This window comes from Camelus bactrianus, chromosome 32, assembly GCF_048773025.1.
Source record: "Camelus bactrianus isolate YW-2024 breed Bactrian camel chromosome 32, ASM4877302v1, whole genome shotgun sequence".
Lineage (NCBI taxonomy): Eukaryota > Metazoa > Chordata > Mammalia > Artiodactyla > Camelidae > Camelus > Camelus bactrianus.
Genome location: NC_133570.1, coordinates 8,806,160 through 8,826,974, shown reverse-complemented (window position 1 = coordinate 8,826,974; position 20,815 = coordinate 8,806,160). Strand labels below are relative to the sequence as shown.

The 20,815-nt window shown below is 48.0% G+C and overlaps 1 protein-coding gene across 1 annotated transcript in view; it reads right to left on the bottom strand.

Moving 5' to 3' along the window:
* Positions 1-20,815, bottom strand: part of RPH3A (rabphilin 3A) — a 57,547-nt gene that overhangs the window by 18,391 nt on the left and 18,341 nt on the right. Inside the window, exons 4-11 of the mRNA XM_045506450.2 lie at positions 13,993-14,122; positions 12,630-12,716; positions 10,421-10,586; positions 7,197-7,349; positions 5,857-5,943; positions 4,748-4,810; positions 3,297-3,536; positions 1,028-1,107 (exon numbers count right to left, since the gene is read on the bottom strand). Of these exons, the coding sequence (XP_045362406.2) occupies positions 1,028-1,107; positions 3,297-3,536; positions 4,748-4,810; positions 5,857-5,943; positions 7,197-7,349; positions 10,421-10,586; positions 12,630-12,716; positions 13,993-14,122 (1,006 nt within the window). The remainder of the gene's footprint in view (positions 1-1,027; positions 1,108-3,296; positions 3,537-4,747; positions 4,811-5,856; positions 5,944-7,196; positions 7,350-10,420; positions 10,587-12,629; positions 12,717-13,992; positions 14,123-20,815) is intronic.

Genomic DNA, 20,815 nt, shown 5'->3' with positions numbered 1-20,815 from the left:
AATGTAGGTCTTTACCTCACTGTGTTTTGTGGGGATGAGGTATAAACACATCTAAGTGTTCGTCCCAGTGAATGACACACAGTAGGTGCTCGCTGAAGAAGTGACCTGGGTGTGCTGCTCTAGGAGTTATGTTAAGCATTTCACACATCATTGATCATCCAAACTGGGATCCTTTGTGAGTAAAAGGAGGAGTTCTTAATTATTTCAGCAAGACAATGAGCATAGCTGGGAACCATCTGTGCAAACTGGGACATGCAGCTGCCTTCTACGTAATACTCACCATCATCCTTATGGGAGAGGCTCTATTGTTAACCCTGATTTACAAATGGGCACACCAAGGCACAGAGAGGTTAAGTAACTTCCCCCAAATCACACAGCTAAGGGCGGAAGAGCTGGTATTTGAACCCAGGAAGTCTGGTTTCTGAGTCCTGACTTGGGGTGTGGGGGAGATCCTAGTCAATTACTTCCTGAGATTTGCGCTGGCATCAGCCAGCATTCTTTGGGGGCTGGAGTTGAGCTGGCTCACTCTCCCTCGAGCCTGCAGCATGGAGATGCTTTTCCAACCTGGTTTGCCTTTCCCACCCCCTTGGGAGCCCACATTACTGTCCTTGCATCTGCAACAACAGACCTCCGACTCAGTCTGCTGCTCCAGCCTGACGGCCACATCTGTAGAAGGAGCTGTTCAGCGGCATGTCAGCTGTCAAGTCAGGCTGTCGTTGCCTCCTGGATGGCACCTCTGTGGTCCCCTCCAGAGGCTGTGGGTAGGGCTGGGCAGATCTCGGCTCTGCCCTTGAAGCCTGGTTGCCTCCGTCCGGGGAGGCAGCTGCAGTTAAGTGAAACCCCTCTGGGACCATCCCCCAAGGAAGTCCTCCCCCGAAGGAACTGGCCATGGTTAATTCCTGCTCCTTTCTCATCACTGTCACTGTCACAGACTGACAGGAGGCAGGCCTGGTGACCCATGACCTCCCCGAGTCCCCTAAAAATGCCAGAGCGTCCTGAGTGGTCCTCAGCTTGGCCCCTCACCCACCTTGGCCTTTATGATGGTGCAGTGCAGGGAGCTGTTGTCCTGGTCATAGAGAAGGCTGAACTCCAGGGCACCCAGGGTGGCTGAAGAGGAAAGAGGCAGGCACCAAGAGGACACTCATTCAGTCATTCAACAAACATTTCCCAAGTACTAAATCTGTGCCTGGCTGGGTGAGGCGTTAAAGACTCAGTCCCTTCTCTGGACTCCCCATCCTGGTAGATCTTCTTCTTCTTTGGAGTCCTCAGCATTTCTGTGATTAGTTAATCATTTGTGCAATTGCCTAGTTAATGACTTCCATCCTGCTAGGTTGAGAGTGCCCTGAGGGCAAGGGCTCTGACTGTTTTGTTAACTGCTATGTCCCCACTGGGCAGAGTGCAAGGCACAAGGCTGGTGCTCCCTTACCTGCTGAAGGAATAAATGAGTCTCAGCATCTGCTGTTGCCTCTGCCTAGAATGCTCTCCCTCCAGATCCTCATGTGGCTGGTGCCATCTCATTATCCACATCTCAGCTGAAATGTCACCTCCTCAGAGAAGCCCTTCCTGATTGCTCCATCTAAAGAAGCCACCCTCATGGTCATTTGCCCTATTTTATTTCCTTCCTGGTCCTCTACCTTTATTTGAAATGAACTCATTGGTATGTCAACTCTTTCTCTTCACCAGAATGTTAGTTAGAGCCATCTTGTCTGTCATTTTTTTTGGCCATGGTATCCCTAGCACTTAGAATAGTTTAGGGGCACCTAGTAGGTGCTCAGTAAATACTTGTCAAATATAGAGATGAGTGAGTGAGTTGAGTATAGAGACAGAATTGTTTATAAATCACTGGGACAGCTTTTAACAGTGGACAGAAACAGCCTGGGAGGGAACATCCAGGCTGAGCAGGACAGTCAAGACACATTGAAAGCTGACAGATGGAAGGAGCAGTGGCCGCTGCTCGGGGCAGAAGGACCAGGATGCGGAATGGCAGACACAGTGCATTTCCAGAGCAGACACAGCCCGCAGTTGACTGCTCCTCGTGGACTCCTTTCCCATGAGACTGCAGACCCATGACCTCTGGGGGAGATGGGGCAGCGGATACTTCAACCAGATCTGGCCTCTGATCTGCTACAGCAATGAGACTGACCGTCAGCCCCTCTACTCACTGGCCATGTGAACCTGGACAAGCCCCTGAACATCTCCGGTCCTCTGTCTCCCTATCTGTGAAACAGGAATAGGAAAATCTACTACTCCCAGGCTCACTGGGATGATTAAACTGAGCACATGCATGTAACACACTTAGAAAAGTGCCTGGCACAAAATAAGTGCTCATCAAGTGTTGACGGTCATTGCTTCTGATGAGCATATCACACAGCAGTAATTCCTCGTGTGTGTTTAGCACTATGTAATAGTAATGATTTCCAGTTTATGAAGCCCTTTTTCAGGAAGTACCTCAGTAAACCCTCCCCTCAGCCCTGCGTGGGAGACGGTATTTGCTTCCCCTTTTACAACGAGGACAAGTGACTTGAAGGGCCAAAGCCATTCTGCCGGTTACAGCCCTTGGTCCATTTCTTCTAAGTGGATCCAGGCAGCCCATCTGACCAGGAGCTCTTGGAATGTCCCTCCAACCCTGCAGCATGTACTGGGCCCAGACACTACCCATCCAAGCTTCTGTCCAGCTCACAAAGGCCGCCCCAGCTCTCCCCTGCTGCTCCCAGCCACACCCTGGAGAAATGCTGCTGGTGTGTGTGTGTGTGTGTGTGTGTCTCCCTAGAACTCGGGGTCTGAGTGGGAGAGGCAAAGAGTAGGCACTTTGCAAATCACTGAATGGATGGGTGCAAGAGAAAAATCAGAATATTTTAAATCATGGTTAAAAAGTGACTTTTAGAAGGCACACATTAAAGAGTTTGGGAAAATATTAAAATGCATAGATACCTATATACGTTCCTAGGAGTGGAAATTGCAGAGCCACATGATCATTCTATGGAGTCGCCAAATAGAACACTGTGAGTGCAGTTGAATTGTACTCTTAAAAATGATGTAAATGGTAACGCTGATGTATTTTACAACAATAAAATATTTATACATATAGCAGCTACACTTTAGAAAGCTGATGTCATTTTATGAAGGTAGTAATACAAATTTGTATTTTTGTAACTTGGCTAATAATTTATTAATAGTTATTGGTATATTAGGGGGCCGGTGGGTGTACAGGGCTGTCCCCAGAGCCATCCCTGTTTCCCTGGGGGCGACCCCTGAAGCAACTTTCCCCAGCCACCCCTCCATTAAGCTTCACCTACTTGCTTCATCTGAATCGTAGCTGTTGGCTTCCTCCTCCTCCTCCTCCTGGGGTGGGGGCTGGCGGGCAGGGGCCGCGGCCGGCTGGGGGGCAGCAGCAGACGCTTGGGAGTAGGGGCCCGGAGGGTGGCCCGCACGGTCCTCCCTCGCTCCGGCTGCCGAGTAGCCCCCAACGCCCCCTGTTCTCTCCTCCTGGGGTGGGGCGGTGGCCCCTGTATAGCCAGGGTCGCCAGGAGCCACCTCTGCAGAGGAGAAGCAGGGAGGGTGGGAAAGAGGCAGCTGCGGTATTACTGTGAGTGACAGGCACCCACGGGTACCAGGTGCTGCGTGAGCCTTGCCCCAGGATCACCCCAGCCCTGCAACCGAGGATTATCCCTTCCAGTTGACGGGGGCCACCTCACGCCGTTCGCTGGCTCTCAGAATATTGCCTTTGTCAAAGCCATCAAGGAAGGCTTGCAAACCTGCAGGTTCCCTGGCCCCATGGAGAATCTGTAGGCAGTGCACTGGGACCTGGGAATCTGTTTTATAACAAGTCCCACGAGCTGATTCATTCAAATGGAGGCAAAACAGACCCCACTGAGAGCCCTCAATGCTGTGGGCTCTGAAGCCAGACAGCCTGGATTTGTCCTTTTTTTGGGGGGTGGGGGTGTAAAATAATTAGGTTTATTTATTTATTTAATGGAGGCTCTGGGGATTGACCCCAGGACCTCATGCATGCTAGGCAGGCGCTCTACCACTGAGCTCTACCCTCCCCACTAGACAGCCTGGATTTGAATCTCAGGGGTGTGACCTGGAGCACGACACGTGTCTCTGAGCCTCAGTTTTCTTAACTGTAAGATAGGAATTTTAATACCTGAAGGTGCTCAAATAATAGCAGCTCTTATTTAAAAATTTTAAAATATACGTGCAGCGCTTAGAGGAGCACCTGAGGCAGAAGACAGCAGTGAGTACGTCGTAGTGGTTGGTGATGCTCCTGCTGCTTGTGTGTCACATGCAACAATCATGGTCGCTTGGAGTGACTGTCATACTTTGCAGGCCACGTGCTACAGTTTTATATGAATTAGCTATTTAATCCTTCCAACAACTCTGAGAGGTAAGTCCTTGTACTATCCCCATTTTAGAGATAAGGAAACTGAGGCTCAGGGAAAGTGAGTGACTTGCCCAGGGTCACACAGTCGGGAAGTGAAGAGGCAGTGATTTGAATCTAGGCAGTGCGTGCTCTTAACCACTGTACATATTGTCATTTTCTCTCTATCAGACCTTAGTGTGGACTCGCTAGAGTTTTGGAATTAGGGGGGTCCCTTAGAGTTCATCACATAGGTCTCAGGATGCAGAATGTGCTGACGGCTGGCAGCCCCTGCTCCCCCTCCCTCTCTTCTCTCTCTCTCTTTCTCTCTCTCTGATGGGACAGAGGTGATCACCTGTGTAGGCACAGAAAGTAGCAAACACTTGCCTGGTCTCTGATCTGGAAATCGTCCGGCTGGCCCGGAACTGGGTCTGCTGCCTCCTGGGGGCCCTCAGTGGTGCAGAGAGAGACAGAAGGTTGGAACAGAGAAGGCGGCATCATTTGGGTGCTTGCCCCGAGCCCCCCTCATTTCACAGCTGTGGACACAGGCCCAGAGGCAGCAGGTGATGTTGGGAGGTATCCAAGGTTGCAGAAATGGTCCCATAGGGAGGGCATTCTGGGGTCAGAAAGGTCTGGGTTCAAGCCCCAATCCTTCCTTCCTTCCTGGGCCTCAGCTTCCTCTTCTGTGAAATGGGGATGGTGATACCAGCACTTCATGTTTTGCTGGCTGTTATGAGGTCGATGAACTCAAGGAGTGAGAATCATTTGTAGGGTAACGGGCAAGTTTATCTTTTGAGTCTACCATTGTTACAGGGTCATTACTGGTACAGAGGATTCTCTGCAACTACATTTTCAACGCTTGGGATGTAGGGGAGAGCCACAGGGATCAGGAATGAAGTAACGTTCAATGACACAGTGAGAAAGCCATTCTGGGTTCTTTTAAAATAACACAATTTTAACTACACCAAGCAGGCATTATTTTCTATTGCTTTACACAAGCCATATTTGTTTAGAGTTTCTCATATTATGAATCTCTTTGTCCACCATTTCTCCCCAAATCTCACATACTCTTCTGAGAATGTCTGTGATTTACTAAAGTCCGAGGTCCTTAAAATTTCCTTGAGAGAGAATTTATGATAACAACTTCTCTCAATTATGTTTTTAAAGGAGGGCCAACCTGAAGAAAACTATTAAGGAAGTAAGAGGGTAGGTGGTAGGGCAGGTGGAAAAGTTGTGAAAGCGAAGTGACAATGTCTGAAGGTGGCAACACCGAGGGATGAGGTACCCTCACTTCTCACGTTTGGGTGGGTACACTGCCCCTCTCCATCCCACCCCTGCCCGCTTCCCACCTGGAGCATTATTCACTCTAAGGGTCTTAGAGGAGTTTAGGATATGGTGGTGGCTGCAGCTTTGCAGAAATCCCAGCGGGTTCTGCAGGCAAGGATGGGAGGTCACAGCTGAGTAACGACCTGGGCAGGTGGGTGGGTGGCAGGTACCTGGCTGTCCAGGCTGAGGAGGTGCTGGGCTCTGCGTCGAGGCCGGAGCAGGTTTAGAGGCCTGGACCGAGTTAGCCCGTCTCAAACCTGCAGGCGGAAAGAGGAAACAGCCTGTCATGTTACACACACACACACACACACACACACACACACACACACACACACAGTCAAAACAGGAAGAAGCTTGCATGAGGCACAGTCCTCTGGATGTAAACTAGATGCAGCCCCCTGACATTCTCAGCTCTTTCACACCCTCTTCTCTTCCCTTCCGTGTGTGCTCTCTTTCCAATATTCGGATTCCCCTTGGGCAAGTCCCAGCAGAAACACAGGTGTTGAAAACACAGATTCTGTGATGTTACTTCCAACATCTGTGACCTTGCACAAATGACCTATCTTCTCTGGGCCTCAGTCTCCTCATCTGTCAAATGGGAATAACATTGGATAGGGTTGTGGTGGAGATGCAATGATGCGAAGTGCTCAGAACAGTGCCTGGCATGTAGTAGATGCTCAACAGCCGGCGGATGTTGATATTACTTTATTATTACTGAAAGACTTCTTCATGTGGACCAAGCTTTGCACCCCATCCTTTTCTTTCATGACCTGTGTATCTCTTTGGGCTGGTCACTCACCCTCTCTCAGATGCTTCATGGAGGCAACAACTCTACTGACTTGATAATAATGAGTTAATATCTATTTATAAGAACGTATTTAATCTCTACACCCTATGATGTGGGCACTTTATTAGCTCCACTTTACAAATGGGGAAACTGAGGCACAGAGGGGTTAAGGAGCTCACCTAATGCCTGCTCTTGGCTGGTTAGTAGCAGAGCCAGGGTTTGAACTCAGGCATTTGGTTTCTGGAGTCTACCTGAGACTGTTAGAGGCTACTGTCTCCTGCCAAGCTGTTGGGAGATCAAATGGCAATGATACAACCAGCAGTTCCTGGTACCCAGAAGGTCTGACATCCCTGGAAGAATGCCCTGTCCTCTCTCACCTCACTGGGCTGGATCCCATCTCTCCTGAATTCAGAACTTTTTCACTGGAGAGATGCTCAAATGCTCATGACAGAAAGTGCTTTGCCACCTCTGGCTGGGGCTTACCGATTCCCAGGTCTTGTCGCAGGGTCCTGCATTAGCACTGTCATTTGCTTGTTTATCCAGGTCCTTGTTCATCCATCCATCCATCCATTCATTCACTCACTTACTCTCTTACTCATTCAACAAGTGTTCATTGAATGTCTACCAAGTGCCAATTAATAAATGAATAAAAACACCGTCCTCCCCTTTCCTTTTGATTCTCCTCATCCAGGAAGTTTGCCTGGATTTGTGCATCCCTCTCACCTGCTGGGCTCCGGCTGGGGTCACCGCTGGTCCCACCGTGGCTGTGGTCCCAGCTCTCTGAGTCCCGGCTAGATGAACTCATTCGTGCCTCAGAGGCCCTGCGCACAGGAGGCCCATAGCTTCCTTGCCCAGGAGCTGAGGCCAGGTCAGGGCCTGGAAAGAAAATCATGAATTGAATGGAGAAAGGGCATCGGAGGAGTGGGGGAAAGGAGTCCAAGTCCCCAAAGTAGAATTCAGAGTCAGCAGAACCCACCTGTCTTCTGACCTGGCCCCTTCCTGTCTTCAGTGTCGCCTGGGGGGAGAAAACTAATGGGAAGTACGTATTTGATGTTTTCTGGGGATCCTTGGCTTAAGGGTGGTCACAAAGGGGCCCATCCACCACTCCCAAGAGCTTAAAAAAGAAACCTAAGTTTCCTCTCCCAAGTTTCCCTTTGATGTAGCACATGTTTACAATCTCACATTATTTTCTTTGCCAACAAATTAGGATCATTGCATATGTACTGTTTCTAGAACGTGCTTTGTTCACTTAATTTGATTTTCCCCAGGACTCACCAAGCATGCTCCAGCCTCAAGCCCTTTGCATTGCCATATTCCCGAAGATTCTATGAGCCCCCTTTATCACCTTAGTCAGGTTTCTCCCCAAAGATCATCTCTTCAGACAGCCCTTCTCTGGCCATTCTGTCCAACATGAACCCTCCTGTCACAACCTATCACCCGACCTGATTCATTTTCCCTCCCAGCACTTACCACAACCTGAAATTATATCGTATTTGCATTTGCTATTTGTTGAGCATCTGATTCCCCCACTAGAATTTTAGCTGCACAAGGGCACAGATTTTATGTGTTCCATTTACTGACTCCCTAGGGCATAGAACAGAGCCTGGAACTCATTAGGTGTTCAGTAACAGTTTGTTAAAAGAATATTGAAAGCTCATAGCATGGACATTATTCCAAATCTATAATACACATTTACAGCATTCAATTTTAAAAGATGCTTTATACATTGTGGAGTGAATATATCATAATCCAGTCAACAATTCCTCCATTAATGAACACTTATTGTTTGCCAGTATCTTTGCTACCATAAACAATGACACAATAAATATACATATACGTGTATCTTTTATATTGGAACTTCTCTTGCTGTTAGTTATATTCCCAGAGAGGGATTGTTGGGTGAAATCACATACACACTTCAAATCTTAAGAACTTCTGTCATATTACTTTACAGGAGGCTGGAGGTGAATTACAGTCCTACCGAGAAATGTTGTTTATACCAACATTTCTTCACATATTCATCTGCACTGGATGCACCAATAACTTTTTAGGTGTCACTTTGCAATGCAGGTGATGTTATTTCTTTCCAATGAGGTAACTGGTCACTACGTCAACTATATTTTCAGAGTTATTTGTTTTGTCTGGAGTTTATCTGATGATAAGCTAGTTCATAGCATTTATGTATCTATCTATGTATAGGGGATTAATATTATATAATGTATAATATAATATAATAACATTATATAATATATAAAAATAATGTATAGAATATAATAAATATATAACATTTACTAAATGCTGCACTCTGCAAAGTACTTTACGCGTACAGGCATACCTTGGAGATGCTTGGGTTGGGTCCCAGACCACCGCAATAAAGCAAATATCACACAAAACTGAAGCACGTGAGTTTTTTGGTTTCCCAGAGTGTATAAAATTACATTTACACTGTACTGCAGTCTACTAAGTATGCGATAGCATTATGTCTAAAAAAAAGTACATATCTTAATTTTAAAATATTTTATTGCTCAAAAATGCCAAAACAATTATAAAAGTAACATCAACAATCACCGATCACAGACTATCACAGTAAATATAATAATAATTAGAAAGTTTGAAATACTGTGAGAATCACCAAATTGTGACAGAGAGACACTGTTGGAAAAATGGCACCGACAGACTGGTTTGTTGCAGGGTTGTCACAAACTTTCAGTTTGTAAAAACAAAATAAAATTATAAAAACCCAGAATACTCAATTATTGCGAAATGCAATAAAGCAAAGCACAATAAAACGAGGTCTGCCTGCAGCATCTCATTTAATCTTCAAAATAACCAAATGAGTTACTAACCTCATTTTATAAGTGAGGAAAAGTTTCAGAGAGGTTAGGTCCCTATCCAAGCTCACGTGACTTGTAAGTGGTAGAGCTGGAATTCAAATTCAGGTCCTCCTGGCTCCAGATGTTCAAGATCTTGACAGTTAAGTTCTACAGCCTTCTCAGAGTAGAGGGAGTAATGCTTAACCAGGAAGAAAGATGCTCTAGTGGTGGAATCTGGGGGTTCCTCAGGGATGCAGTGTATACTGACAATCTGGCAAGTCTCCACAAGGAGCAGAAATTGCTCACGCCTTGTCGGGATGAAAGTTTTGTTAAATGGCTTTTGAGTGCCAGGTACTGCGCCGGGTACCTTGAGAAGTTATAGTTGGGCACTTCAATTTTTGAGACCTTCAACTATAACCTTCCTTTCAGAAGCACTGCCTGTGCGCAACTCCAGAACTGTCATTCAGAACAGATTTTATCACCCTATGTTAATTGAAAGTATTGTAAGGGCTTCATCTGGTCAGTCCTCGTGGCCCCATTCAATTAAAATGTGTTCTTTTGGGGTTGCATTTTTTTCTTTTTATTGGTTTTTCCTCTCCCTTTTAATCATCATTTCAATAATTAATAACGCAGGTAATAGTGATAATATGCATAGTAGTGGTAATTTTCTTTTATTCATTTCCTTTCTATTCATCTTTCATTTTTAATTAGTCCAATTTCAGATTTGCTGATGGTTGATCAAAGAAATAGGGGCGAAGGCGGCCTTCTCAGCAAGCCCCAAACCTACCCCTTCCCCGACCCATGCACAGGTTTCAGTGTGTATTTTGGCGTTGGGAGTCTTTCTCAGTGCCTAATTTTAATTTCTACCTCTGCTGTACCTCCAAATACTCCATCAGGGATGACAACAAAGCCTTTTGGCAGCTTGGGATTGCAGAAGCGTTCCCTTTGGTACCTTCTTGGTAAGAGTTCATGATGAGCTATGAAAGGGACATAGGAGTCCTAGACCCAAGCCCAGAGGCTGGCTGTCCACCAACTGGGTAGAAACACAGACATGATGTCAGGACATCCTCTGGGTAGACCAGCTAGCCAAGACCTGTCCTTGGTTCTGAAAGCAGAAAAGCTGTGATTTCCTACCTCGAGCTGGAGCCCGGGCAGCGTGCTTGGGCTCAGGGGCGGGCTGCTTGGGGGCAGCGGGCTCACTGCCAGGCTGCTGGGACTTGGTCTTCTTTATGGGCATAGGCTGTGGGAGGACTTGTTTGGGGAAGCCCTTGAAGAACCATGCTCCGGAACGCTTCCACACCTGGGGGAGGAGAGGTAGATGATGAAGACATGGCAGCAAAGGACCACTGCTCCCGCCTTCACGAGTGCCAACTTTTCACTCTGCTCCCTGCCCTCAGAACAGTGACAGAAGAGGCAGCACACTTTTCTCACCAGTATGCAGTCTTTCACAGTTCTCATTCGACTCACACAACATCCCTGAGCACTCAATAAATGACCAACCTCTTGATGGATAAAGTCGAATATCAGAAAGGTTGTGAACCGGTATAAGGCTAGAAAGCTGGAGAGTAGACTGGACACCACAACTTCCACCTCTTCACTGTGTCCTGCTCCCTACTACACTGGCTTCTGTAAAGAGGATGATTGACTCACACCCTCCCCAAGACCTCTGGCCTTCTTCCCTGCCTTGTGGATTAGTGTTCCACCTGGGATAATGTGCTGAACACCTTTGATTGCCCCTTCAGACTGGTCCTACATCGTTTTCACCCTGTTGTGTGTCTCAGGAGGCTGACCAGTAAGGACTGCAGTAAGGGACTTTCTTGATCTCTAGCTTCCAGGTGGATCTGGTCAAGGAGAGCATTAGTGGGGGATCAGAGGAAAGGAGATAGTGAGGTCAGAGAGTATGTATTCCCCTGGCTCCCTCCTTGCCAGGCAGCCAGTGGCTGCATTCCTGCGAGGCCATCCCTGTCACCCAGTCTGGTAACTGCTCCCTCCTCCGCTCCTTCAGTCTCAGGAGTGTAACGGCGGCCCTGCCACCGCTGGTGCTGTGTGCTGCACCGTGCCTTGTGATGTCCCTTATTCCTACCCGGACCTTTGTACACAGCACCTTTATTAAAACCTCCTTGACTGTCCTGATGGGTTGTGCCATCTGTTCTCCCAGGACCCTGCCTGCTACTGAGGGAGATATGGCCCTTGGAACAGCCTGAAAGGCAGGAATCTGCAGCAGAAGGTGAGTGATGAAGAAATTGGGAAAAGCTGAAAGGACTTAATTGGGACAAAATAGGTGATAAAAAGCAAGCCTAGGTAAGAGAAGGATTCCAGAGGAGAAAGAAACAGAGACCAAGTGAAGACAGTGCAGAGGAAGAAGGCTAACGGTTGAGAGGCAAGGAGAGAAAGAAGACAAGGAAGAGGAGACACGGATGCGAGGGAGAAAGGAGCTCCGATGAGGAGAGCACAGACGGTCCCCGACTCACAACAGTTTGACTTACCACTTTCCAGCTTTACAATGGTGCAAAAGTTCTCTGCATTCAGCAGGAACCATACTTCAAATTTGGAATTTTGATCTTTTCCTGGCCTAGGGATATGTCCTGTGATGCTGGTCAGTGGCAGTGAGCTGCAGCTCCCCGCCATCCACGCTGTCACGACGGGGAACAACTGACACACTTACGGCAATTCTGTGCCCACACAACCATCCTTTTTAAAACAACTTTCAGGACAGTATTCAGTACATTACAAGAGATATTCAACCTTTTGTTATAAAATAGTCTTTGTCTTAGATGATTTTGCCCAATGGTCAGCTGATGTAAGTGTCCTGAGCACGTTTAGGGGAGGCTAGGCTGTGATGTTCAGTAGGTTAGGTGTTTCAAATGCATTTCCCATTTGTGATATTTTCAAGTTGCGATGGGTTTATTGAGATGTAACCCCACTGTAAGTTGAGGACGATCTGTAGAGGGAAAGTAAAGAAAATGAGGGAGAGTATGAGACAAGAAGAGGAACAGACAGAAAGAGACAGAGCAGAAGGCAGCAGAGGGAGAGCCAGAAGGTGAGAAATGGGGAACAGGGAATAATGCATGTCAGAGGGCAACAAATAAGCGGGAAGAAGGGAGGGAGAGAAGGAAGAGAAAAGTCACAGAAGTGGGAGAGGAGAAAAGAAGGTCACTCAAACCCTGTGTTCTGCCAGTGTTCACAGCTGAGCTGGTTCCCTTTACATACACCTTAAGACATGTACCTGAATAGGTCCCCCAGCCTCCCAGCTGCCACCTCACTCCCCTCGATACAGCAAGGAACGGGGAACTGGACAAAGAAGGGAGGATGCTCCAGAAGCCAAGTGGACCAACCCGCTTACCTCTCTCTGCTCGATGCAGATTTTGCAGAGCCACACAGAACGCGGGCGGTTGTTGGAGGTCTCCACTCCACACTTGGTGCAGATGTTCTGGGGATAAAACATAGCCCGATGCACACTCAGAGATGCCAGGCTCGGAGCTGCCAGTGGTCGGGAGCGGTGGCTAGGGAGGGTGGTAATGAAGCCCCATTCTCCCTTGGTGGACGTAAAGAAAGAGAACTCTCCTTTCCTCACCTCCCTTCCAAGACCAAGGCCAGTTAGAATAAAGTTCCAATCTGAGTCTTGATTTCTGATAACAAGAACTGGAGTCATCCCCAAGCACTGGATGAAGGGATTCTCCCAGAGTCCCTATGGGGTCTGAGTTTTCAGCATCCCATTCTGGGGAGTTCATTGACTTGATTTTTTTTTTAAAGAGGAGAGACTATATATCCATTTCATTTAGTACTTTATTCCATCTTTCTTTCCCAAATGAATCTGAGACAACCTAGACTATAACTGCATGTTCAACTCCTCAGGGAGAAGGATGTTACCTGAGTAAATGCCATGACTATGCAATGGAACATCATACTTTCGGCTGAGTTTCCTGGCAGCTAAGACAAATAGGAAAACCTAACAGGTCACAAAATTTCTCCCTATCTAGCTGACTACAGAAGACAGGTTTTTTTTTGGGAATAAACTTTCCCCAATATTCCATTCTAAATGCTAGAGGGGACCCCAAGTAGGAGATGCCAAGTGGCATTATGGATGTCTCCAGCTGGGTTGTTCCCCTGAAGTCCCTTCCTGGGAATCAGACAGGCCCAAGGACAGCTGTGTTTCTGTCCTGGAATTGTCAAGTGCAGACAGCTTGAGGAGAGGGTGCAGGGTGGAGAGAGCATGGGGAGACTCCCCTTCAAGAATGAATGTTTCAGAAGACCAATGTCTAACTTGGTCTAACTTGGCTGGAGAGGGGCTTTTTAAGTGGCTTGTATTACAGCCCAGGGTAGAGAATGCTGGGTAAGCCTTCCACTCATGTGTACACACATGCCCGGCATGCCCTTTAGCCTGACAACTTGCTAAGCCACAGCCAGGATACTTGCAGGCTCAACCATGGCTCATGTCCTACCTCAGGCTCCCAAGTTCATCCTGGATGGAGCTGAGCTCCAAGGGAACAGAAGGGTCAGAGTGACTCCTAGGAGAGGAGCCAGGATCAGGATTACCTCGGAAGACAGCTGGGCACGGGAGCACCCCAGAAGGAATCACATACTGGCAACTCGCCTTCTGGATCCAAGCTCCAACCCCAAGACCCAGGGCCCCCAAAGGCTCAAGCCAGGCCTAGCACCTCTGCACGTGATGAGCAGGGAAGCAGGGAAGGGGAGGCTGATGGTACCTTCTTACAGTCCTCACACACCACACAGGCAGAGCCCAGCATCCCCAGCTGTTCTCCGCACAGTATGCAGCGGTTCACCCCGTCCCCAGCCACGTTCTTCCTCATGTTCTCCAGACGGTCCACCAGGCGCCTGGAAGCAGAGATGGGGTAATAAGGACCTTATAGGATGGGGGACCACTGGCATCTCCCTCAATATCTGGCTGATGGACTTAACTTTCTTTTAGTCATAGACTCTTGAGTGTCTGATGATGACTATTGGACCCCTCCCCAGAAAAGGCCCATGCACATACAATTCTGATATATTTTCAGAACATCATGGAACCCCTCCCATATCCCCCAAAGCCCATCTGTTCTACTGACTTCAGACTAAGAACCTTATCTCATCTTTTCTCACGTCACCTCCTCCAAGGAAACTGTCTTTTGAGCTCCAGATCTGTTTACCTAATTGTCTACATAACGTCTTCATTTGGGTCTCAAACCTGTGCTTTCAACGGAACACTTCCTCTTGGTCGCTCTCCATCCCCACCCCCAGCAAACCTGCTCCCATTCTCAGGAAATGGCCCCCCTATCTGCTAACTCGTTTTAACCAGAAACTTAAAGGGTCTTCCTGACCCCTCCTTCCCTGACATTCAGTGACCCAACCAAGTCCTAAGGTGTCTACCTCCTAACACTTCTGGAATCCACCCATTTCTCTCCATCTTCACCTCCACCAAGCCACCAACATCCCTCCTCCAGAGGGCTGCAGTAACCTCTTAGTCTCCCTGCTTGCACTCATTGCCTTCTGCAATCTGTTCTCCCCACCACAGCCACGGTGATACTCCTGAAACATAAATCTGATCATTCTCTTTAAGACCTTCAGTTGGTTCCCATTCCAAGAGGTTTCCATGGCCCGGCGCCAGATAAAACCTCCAACCTCTTCTCCCTCTTGGTCTTGCTTCAGTGTTCTAGTTCAGTGGTTGTCTAAGTGTGATGACCAGACCATCAGCATCAGTGTTACCTGGGAACTTGTACGGAAAGCAAATTCCCGGGCCCCACCCCAGGCCAACCTAATCAGAGACTCTGGCGATGGGGCCCAGCAATGTTTTTACAAGCCCTCCAGGGGATTTTGACAACAGTTTGAGAATCACTGCTCTGGTTATTCTGGTCTCCTTTGAGTTCTAGTTCTCCTAACTGCCTCAGTACTTTCGCACATTCTGTTCCTTGTGACTGGAATACAGCCTCGCCCAACATTACACATATTTGTGATCTCTCTCTCTCACACACACACACACACAATTTTTGTGTCTAGATTCCCCTTTTATCCTTCATATTCCAATTGAAATATCACCTCCCCTTAGAAGACTTCTCTGACCGTCTGCTTTGTTTATTCTAATAGCAACCCTTCTGCATGGCACTTGTACATCTGTAAATAATTGTGGGGTTTTCTACATGAAGTAATTAGTTAATTAGGAGTCTGTATCTGGTTGCCTCTCTAGACTATGAGCTCCCCTGCGCCAGGGACATTGTCTGTCCTGTTCCCCACTGTGTCCCCACGGCCAGAACAGTGCCTGGTCCATAGTGAGTGTTCAGATGGGATGGTTGAACCCATGAATGAATGAATGAAGGCAGCCCACTTTCCAAATTTGGACCCAGCAAAACCAAGCTGAACTGAATGTCAAGTGACATATAATAACAGCTCACACTTACCTAGTGCTTATTACGGGCCTGGCATGGCACGACGTGTTTTGCCACGCAACCCTAGGGGGTAGGCATTACTAACTAATAAGCCATTTTGCAGGAAAGGAAAGGGAGCCACAGGGCAGTTAAGTGACTTGCCCAAGGGCACAGAGCTAGGAAGAAGCAAAGCTAAAACTGGAATCAAGGTCTCATGTGAGTTACGCTAGCTCCTCTCAAACTTAACGTGCACACAGTTCACACTGGCACCTTGTTAAAATGCAGATTCTGAGGCATCAGATCTGGGGTGAGGCCCGAGGTGCTGCTTTTATAGAAAACTCCCGAGAGATTCACACAGTGTTATTTGTCCTGGGGCGCACTCTGAACAGCAAGGCTGTGCAAAGTAACCACGCCCGTGGGCACTCCGGCTGTGATGTCAGGGTGGGGGGTTGTTTTTGATACTTCCCACCAGCCTGAAATCATCTCCTTTCTTTTTCCTCAAAAAAAAAAAAAAATCCTTATTGTTCCTGTTCCGACCACAGCCAGTGGACCCAGATGGAGCCGGACTCTGCTCACTCCTCCGCCAACTGGCTCTCAGCTGTGGACACCACAGGCGTGAGAACCCCAGGGATGGGACAAGGGCACCACAGGCTGCAGAAGGTCCGTGGCCGCCCTGCCGCAGACACCTGCTGCCGACTCTCCCTACGGGCCCTCCTCGCTCCTGCCACCCCCTCAAAGCGCTCTGCTCTCTGCGTTATAAATAGCAGCTTCTGTGTCCGCTCAACAGAGAGCCACTCTGCCCGAGGAGGAGCCAAAGGCAGCCTGTGGGGTCCGGGACCTACGCTGCGACCCAGATGGGACGGAGCTGCTTCGGGAGGCAGGACTTCCCTTCCTCCTCCTCCTCGTCCTCCTCCCCAGCCTCCCCGTGTTTTCCCTAGAAATCATCTTTATAGGATGTTGGGAGGTGGCAGAAACCAGGAGCACCCAGTCCTCAGTCTCAGAGCACCTAGAATAACAGTAGCCAGCGTCCACTGAGCACTTACGGTGAGCCAGGCACAGAGAGAAGCACCCCACAAGGATTTCCTTCTTCCTTCCTTCCTTCCTTTTTTGTAGCTTTATCTTTTCTTTTTTTTTTTTTAACACCTTTATTGTGGTATGATTCCTGTATAGTAAACTACATATTTCAGATGTACAATCTGATGAATTTCGATGGATGTATCCACACTGGATTTTCTTAATGAATCCTTCCAGCAGCACTGTAAACCAAGGACTAGCCTTTTCCCCATTTTCCAAATGAGAAAAGTGAAGCACAGAGAGGTTAAGTGATGTACCCAGGTCACACAGCTGGGAGGTGGAGAAAACCTGGATTCAGACCCAGGCAGTCTGGCTTTCGAGTCCCTGTCCTTACCCACACCTTGCTGCCGCTGTCGCTAAGCAGAGGCACAGAGACCTCCTTGACTAGTCCAATCTCCACCCTGCTCGATTCTCTCACTGCTCGAGTCCCTACACCAAGGGACCGTCCATCACTGGTTAGTACCAAGTTGCACACGTGCAGTCACCCCAGCTGGTTCTGCCCCATCTGCCTCTGACTTCTCTGAGGACAAGACACAGAACAATTGTTCCATTATCTCGTTCCCCTAAAGGATCCCCCACATGGGGTTGAGAAATCTGGAATTTAGCCCTGAATTTTGCCTTTCTGGGCTTCAATTTCCTCATCTGTAAAAGGGAACTAAATCAGTGGTTGTCAAACTGTGCTTTATGGCACCCAAGGGTTCCTTAGAGGTTGTTTTGGGGCCATTCAATTTAGTGGTACAGTGGGAGTGATTCTGAGGGGCCAGAATATCGCATTTCATTAGAGCACATCTGCATTACCTCTTTCATTTGCTTGGACTGTTTAGATTTCCTTTGGGAAGTTGGTTCCATGGTTTAAAGAAACAGTTTGAAGTTGTCAGGAGTAGATAAATTTCAGGATGCCTTTCAATGCCATAGAATTACAAAATATTATGAGACAAGGAGGTAAGCTAAAGGAGGCAGGGGATGGTGACATATATTTTTCTTTTTCTATATACACCTTTGTTCTCATCTATTTTCCCCTCCACCCACTGCCCTAGCCAGAAAGTGGTTAGATTTTGCTCTTCTCATTCTATCAGTGGGGCAGGGATGGTGGGTGAAGAGTGGTTTCAAAACACAGAGAGAGCGAGAGGCTTGCCTTGGGTCACTCATCCTGGGCTAGAATCTAATTCTCTGCATCAGCAAAGCATCTTTGCTCGCCCGCCCCCACCCCCCACAGCCTCCTGCCTCAAATCAAGCTCTGCCAACCCAGCTCAGGAAGAGAGCACGGGACAGACTGTCCAAATCTAAACTGAGCTGCACATTGCTCAGGAACCTTAGAAGGCTTAACCTGCCTCCTCTCAGAAAATAAGGGCATGGATCCACCCACCACTTGCAAACCCACACTCTAGCCTTGCTACCAAGATGTCTGCTCCTTCTAGCACTCCATCCTAAACTCCAAAAAGCCCATTAACACGCATTGTACTGGGAGTGTCTCGTTAGCTTCGATCACTGGCAGCAAATGGCATGGAAAAATAACAGATTTAAGATCAGTATTCAGATGTCTCAGCTTAGAGGCACTTGTTATTTGTGAATAAAGTACAGACCAATACAGAGGGAGGGATGTGGCGTGGGGATGGGAGAGCCTCCTTCTCTGCTCAAAGATCGGGCTCAGCAGAAGGTGTCCTGTAGCCTGCCCGCTTGGACATCCTCTCTGCAGCCCCAGATGTTAGGACTTCAACAGGGAGGGGCCCCAACAGCCAGAGACATAAACTTGGAAATAAAACTTTGCAGGAAGCTAAGTCCAGATTATGCCAAGGAAGACCGCACGTCACAAATGGGTCTTCATCCTGGAGATAAAACATTTCCGTTCCTTCATCCCCAAAAGGAATGTTTGTTGTAACTAGTCTTGGCAGGAGAGACTATATGCATTATGAAAGATGTTTGGAACCTTCAATGCATGATAATCACCCAGAAAGAATTTTTAAAAATACTAACATATGAGGCCTCAATTCTTAAAACTTCTCAGCTATGGGTCTGGCTAAGCCCGGACACCAGTATTTCAGTATGCAGTCCTGTGGAGAGTAACCACATGGGGGGACGTTCCCCAAATGTGTGGTCCACCTAGATCACCTGGGGAGAGTATTCCTCATTCAGACAATGATTCTGTGGGACCGGGGTGGGTCCTGGGAGCCTTGCATTTCGAAGTGACTCCCTGTAAGATCCTGAGTTCTTGGCCACACTTAGAGAGATGCTGCAGTAAGGATAGACGTAACGGGACAAATCACACAAGTAAATGCTCTCCTTATTATGTTAAGTGGGGGAAAAAACCCCAAACCCAGGATGTAGAATTGTGATCACGATATGAGTTTGGGCTTGGAACCTGCTCATTTGTATAGTTTCATAGTGTGCACTGGGCCAAAAAAAAAAAAAAAACTGGAAAGGAAACACACTGAAATGCAGTGATTACTGCCAGGTGGTGGGATTATGAGTAACTTTTATTTCCTTCTTTAAAGCCTTTGCGACTCTCTCCCCTTAAGCATTCAGTTAGCTGGACTCCTCAATACTTTCTTAACTTTATACAATAAACACATATTATTTTACATTAGAAGACAAAGTATATTTTTGAAGACAGCGAACATGTAAGCCAAGGTTAAAAGACGTGGCTTTGAATCCTACCTTTTATCCAGTCGACCTTGAAAAGGCTTTGTTCTCTGGGTGCCCTCTTTCCCAGACTATACGGTGAGGGGTTATTTGAGATGCCCCTCCAGTGTCCTCTCATGGGCAACATTCAGGGATTCTCAGATCCTGAGGCTGAAGAATCAAGGTTTCCCCTTGTGTTTTCAAATTGAAGCAACTTCAATGGCAAAAAGAAGACCTGTCTGCATTGGCAGGCCAGTTCTGTTTGCCCGTCTAATGCCTCCACATTAAATGCCCAATTAGCTGGACACGGTAAGTGGTGCCAGTCTCCACTTATGTCTTTACATGCCTGATTAACTTTATGACTACTACTCGCGCCCCAGATCCAGGAAACACATCCATCTCCAGGCTGGGTGCTTAAGGGGAACTGATGGATACTCAGTGAAGTTGGGTGGGCATCTCCCATTTCCCAGGATGCTCCAAGAGGGACCAGAAAGGTTATGTCCCCTCTTCTGGGCACCAGTGGACGACCTCTGGAGGTGATGGGAAGCAGATCCCCAAGTTGCTCTGAACTTGCCGTCCGAATCGATGCAGATGGGCTATTCATTCTTTTGACAAATATTTATGAGTAGCTACCAGACAGAGAGGACCCAACAGAGAGCAAAACAGATGAGGTCCCTGCTGTCATGGAGCTGGCGTTCTAGGAGGGACTCAGACATTATTCAAATGATCACACAGATCATCACAATTATGCTCGGAGTCAGTGCTCTGAAGGACAAGTGTAGGCAGCAGGTGAGCTCACAAGTGAGGGACATGAGCAGTAGGACGGGGCCTCAGAGGAAGTGACTGTTGAGCTGAGACCTGGGGATGAAGAGGAGCTGGCCCAAGAAAGAGGGTGAGGAAAGCACTGGAAGGAGAGGGAACAGCATGTGCAAGGGACCTGACGGATGCTTAGCAGAGCTGGCGGCCTGGATGGCAGGAGAGGAGGCTGAAGAAGTGGTCAGGGGCCACTCCATGCAGGGTCTTGGGTCTAAGAGTGGTGGGACAGCATGAAAGGGCTTTACACAGAGGAGACTCCACTTCCCTATTTTGAGACAACACTGCACGTAGGAATGGAGTCCTTGGGACACCAGAGCAGTGAGGGTTTCCAGTGCTGCAGTGGGTCCAGGTAAAGGGAGGCAGGCAGGTCTCTGGACTTTGTCTACACATGGGGCTGGACCAGGTCTCTTGAAACTACACGACTGTCCCCAACAGGTCTCACTAGGCAGTGGTGGAAGTGGACACTAGCAGGAGGGCCATGAAATGCCACTGCCCGCTGCCCTCAGGCCTCAAGGAGACACTCTGGGTGTCAGTCTCAGTGTTACTGTCACAGTCACCACAACCTGGTGGCTTAGACAACATATATTTAATATCTTAATAGTTCTGGAGATTAGATACCTGACAGGGTGTTGGCAGGGCTGCACTCCTTCTGGAAGCTCCA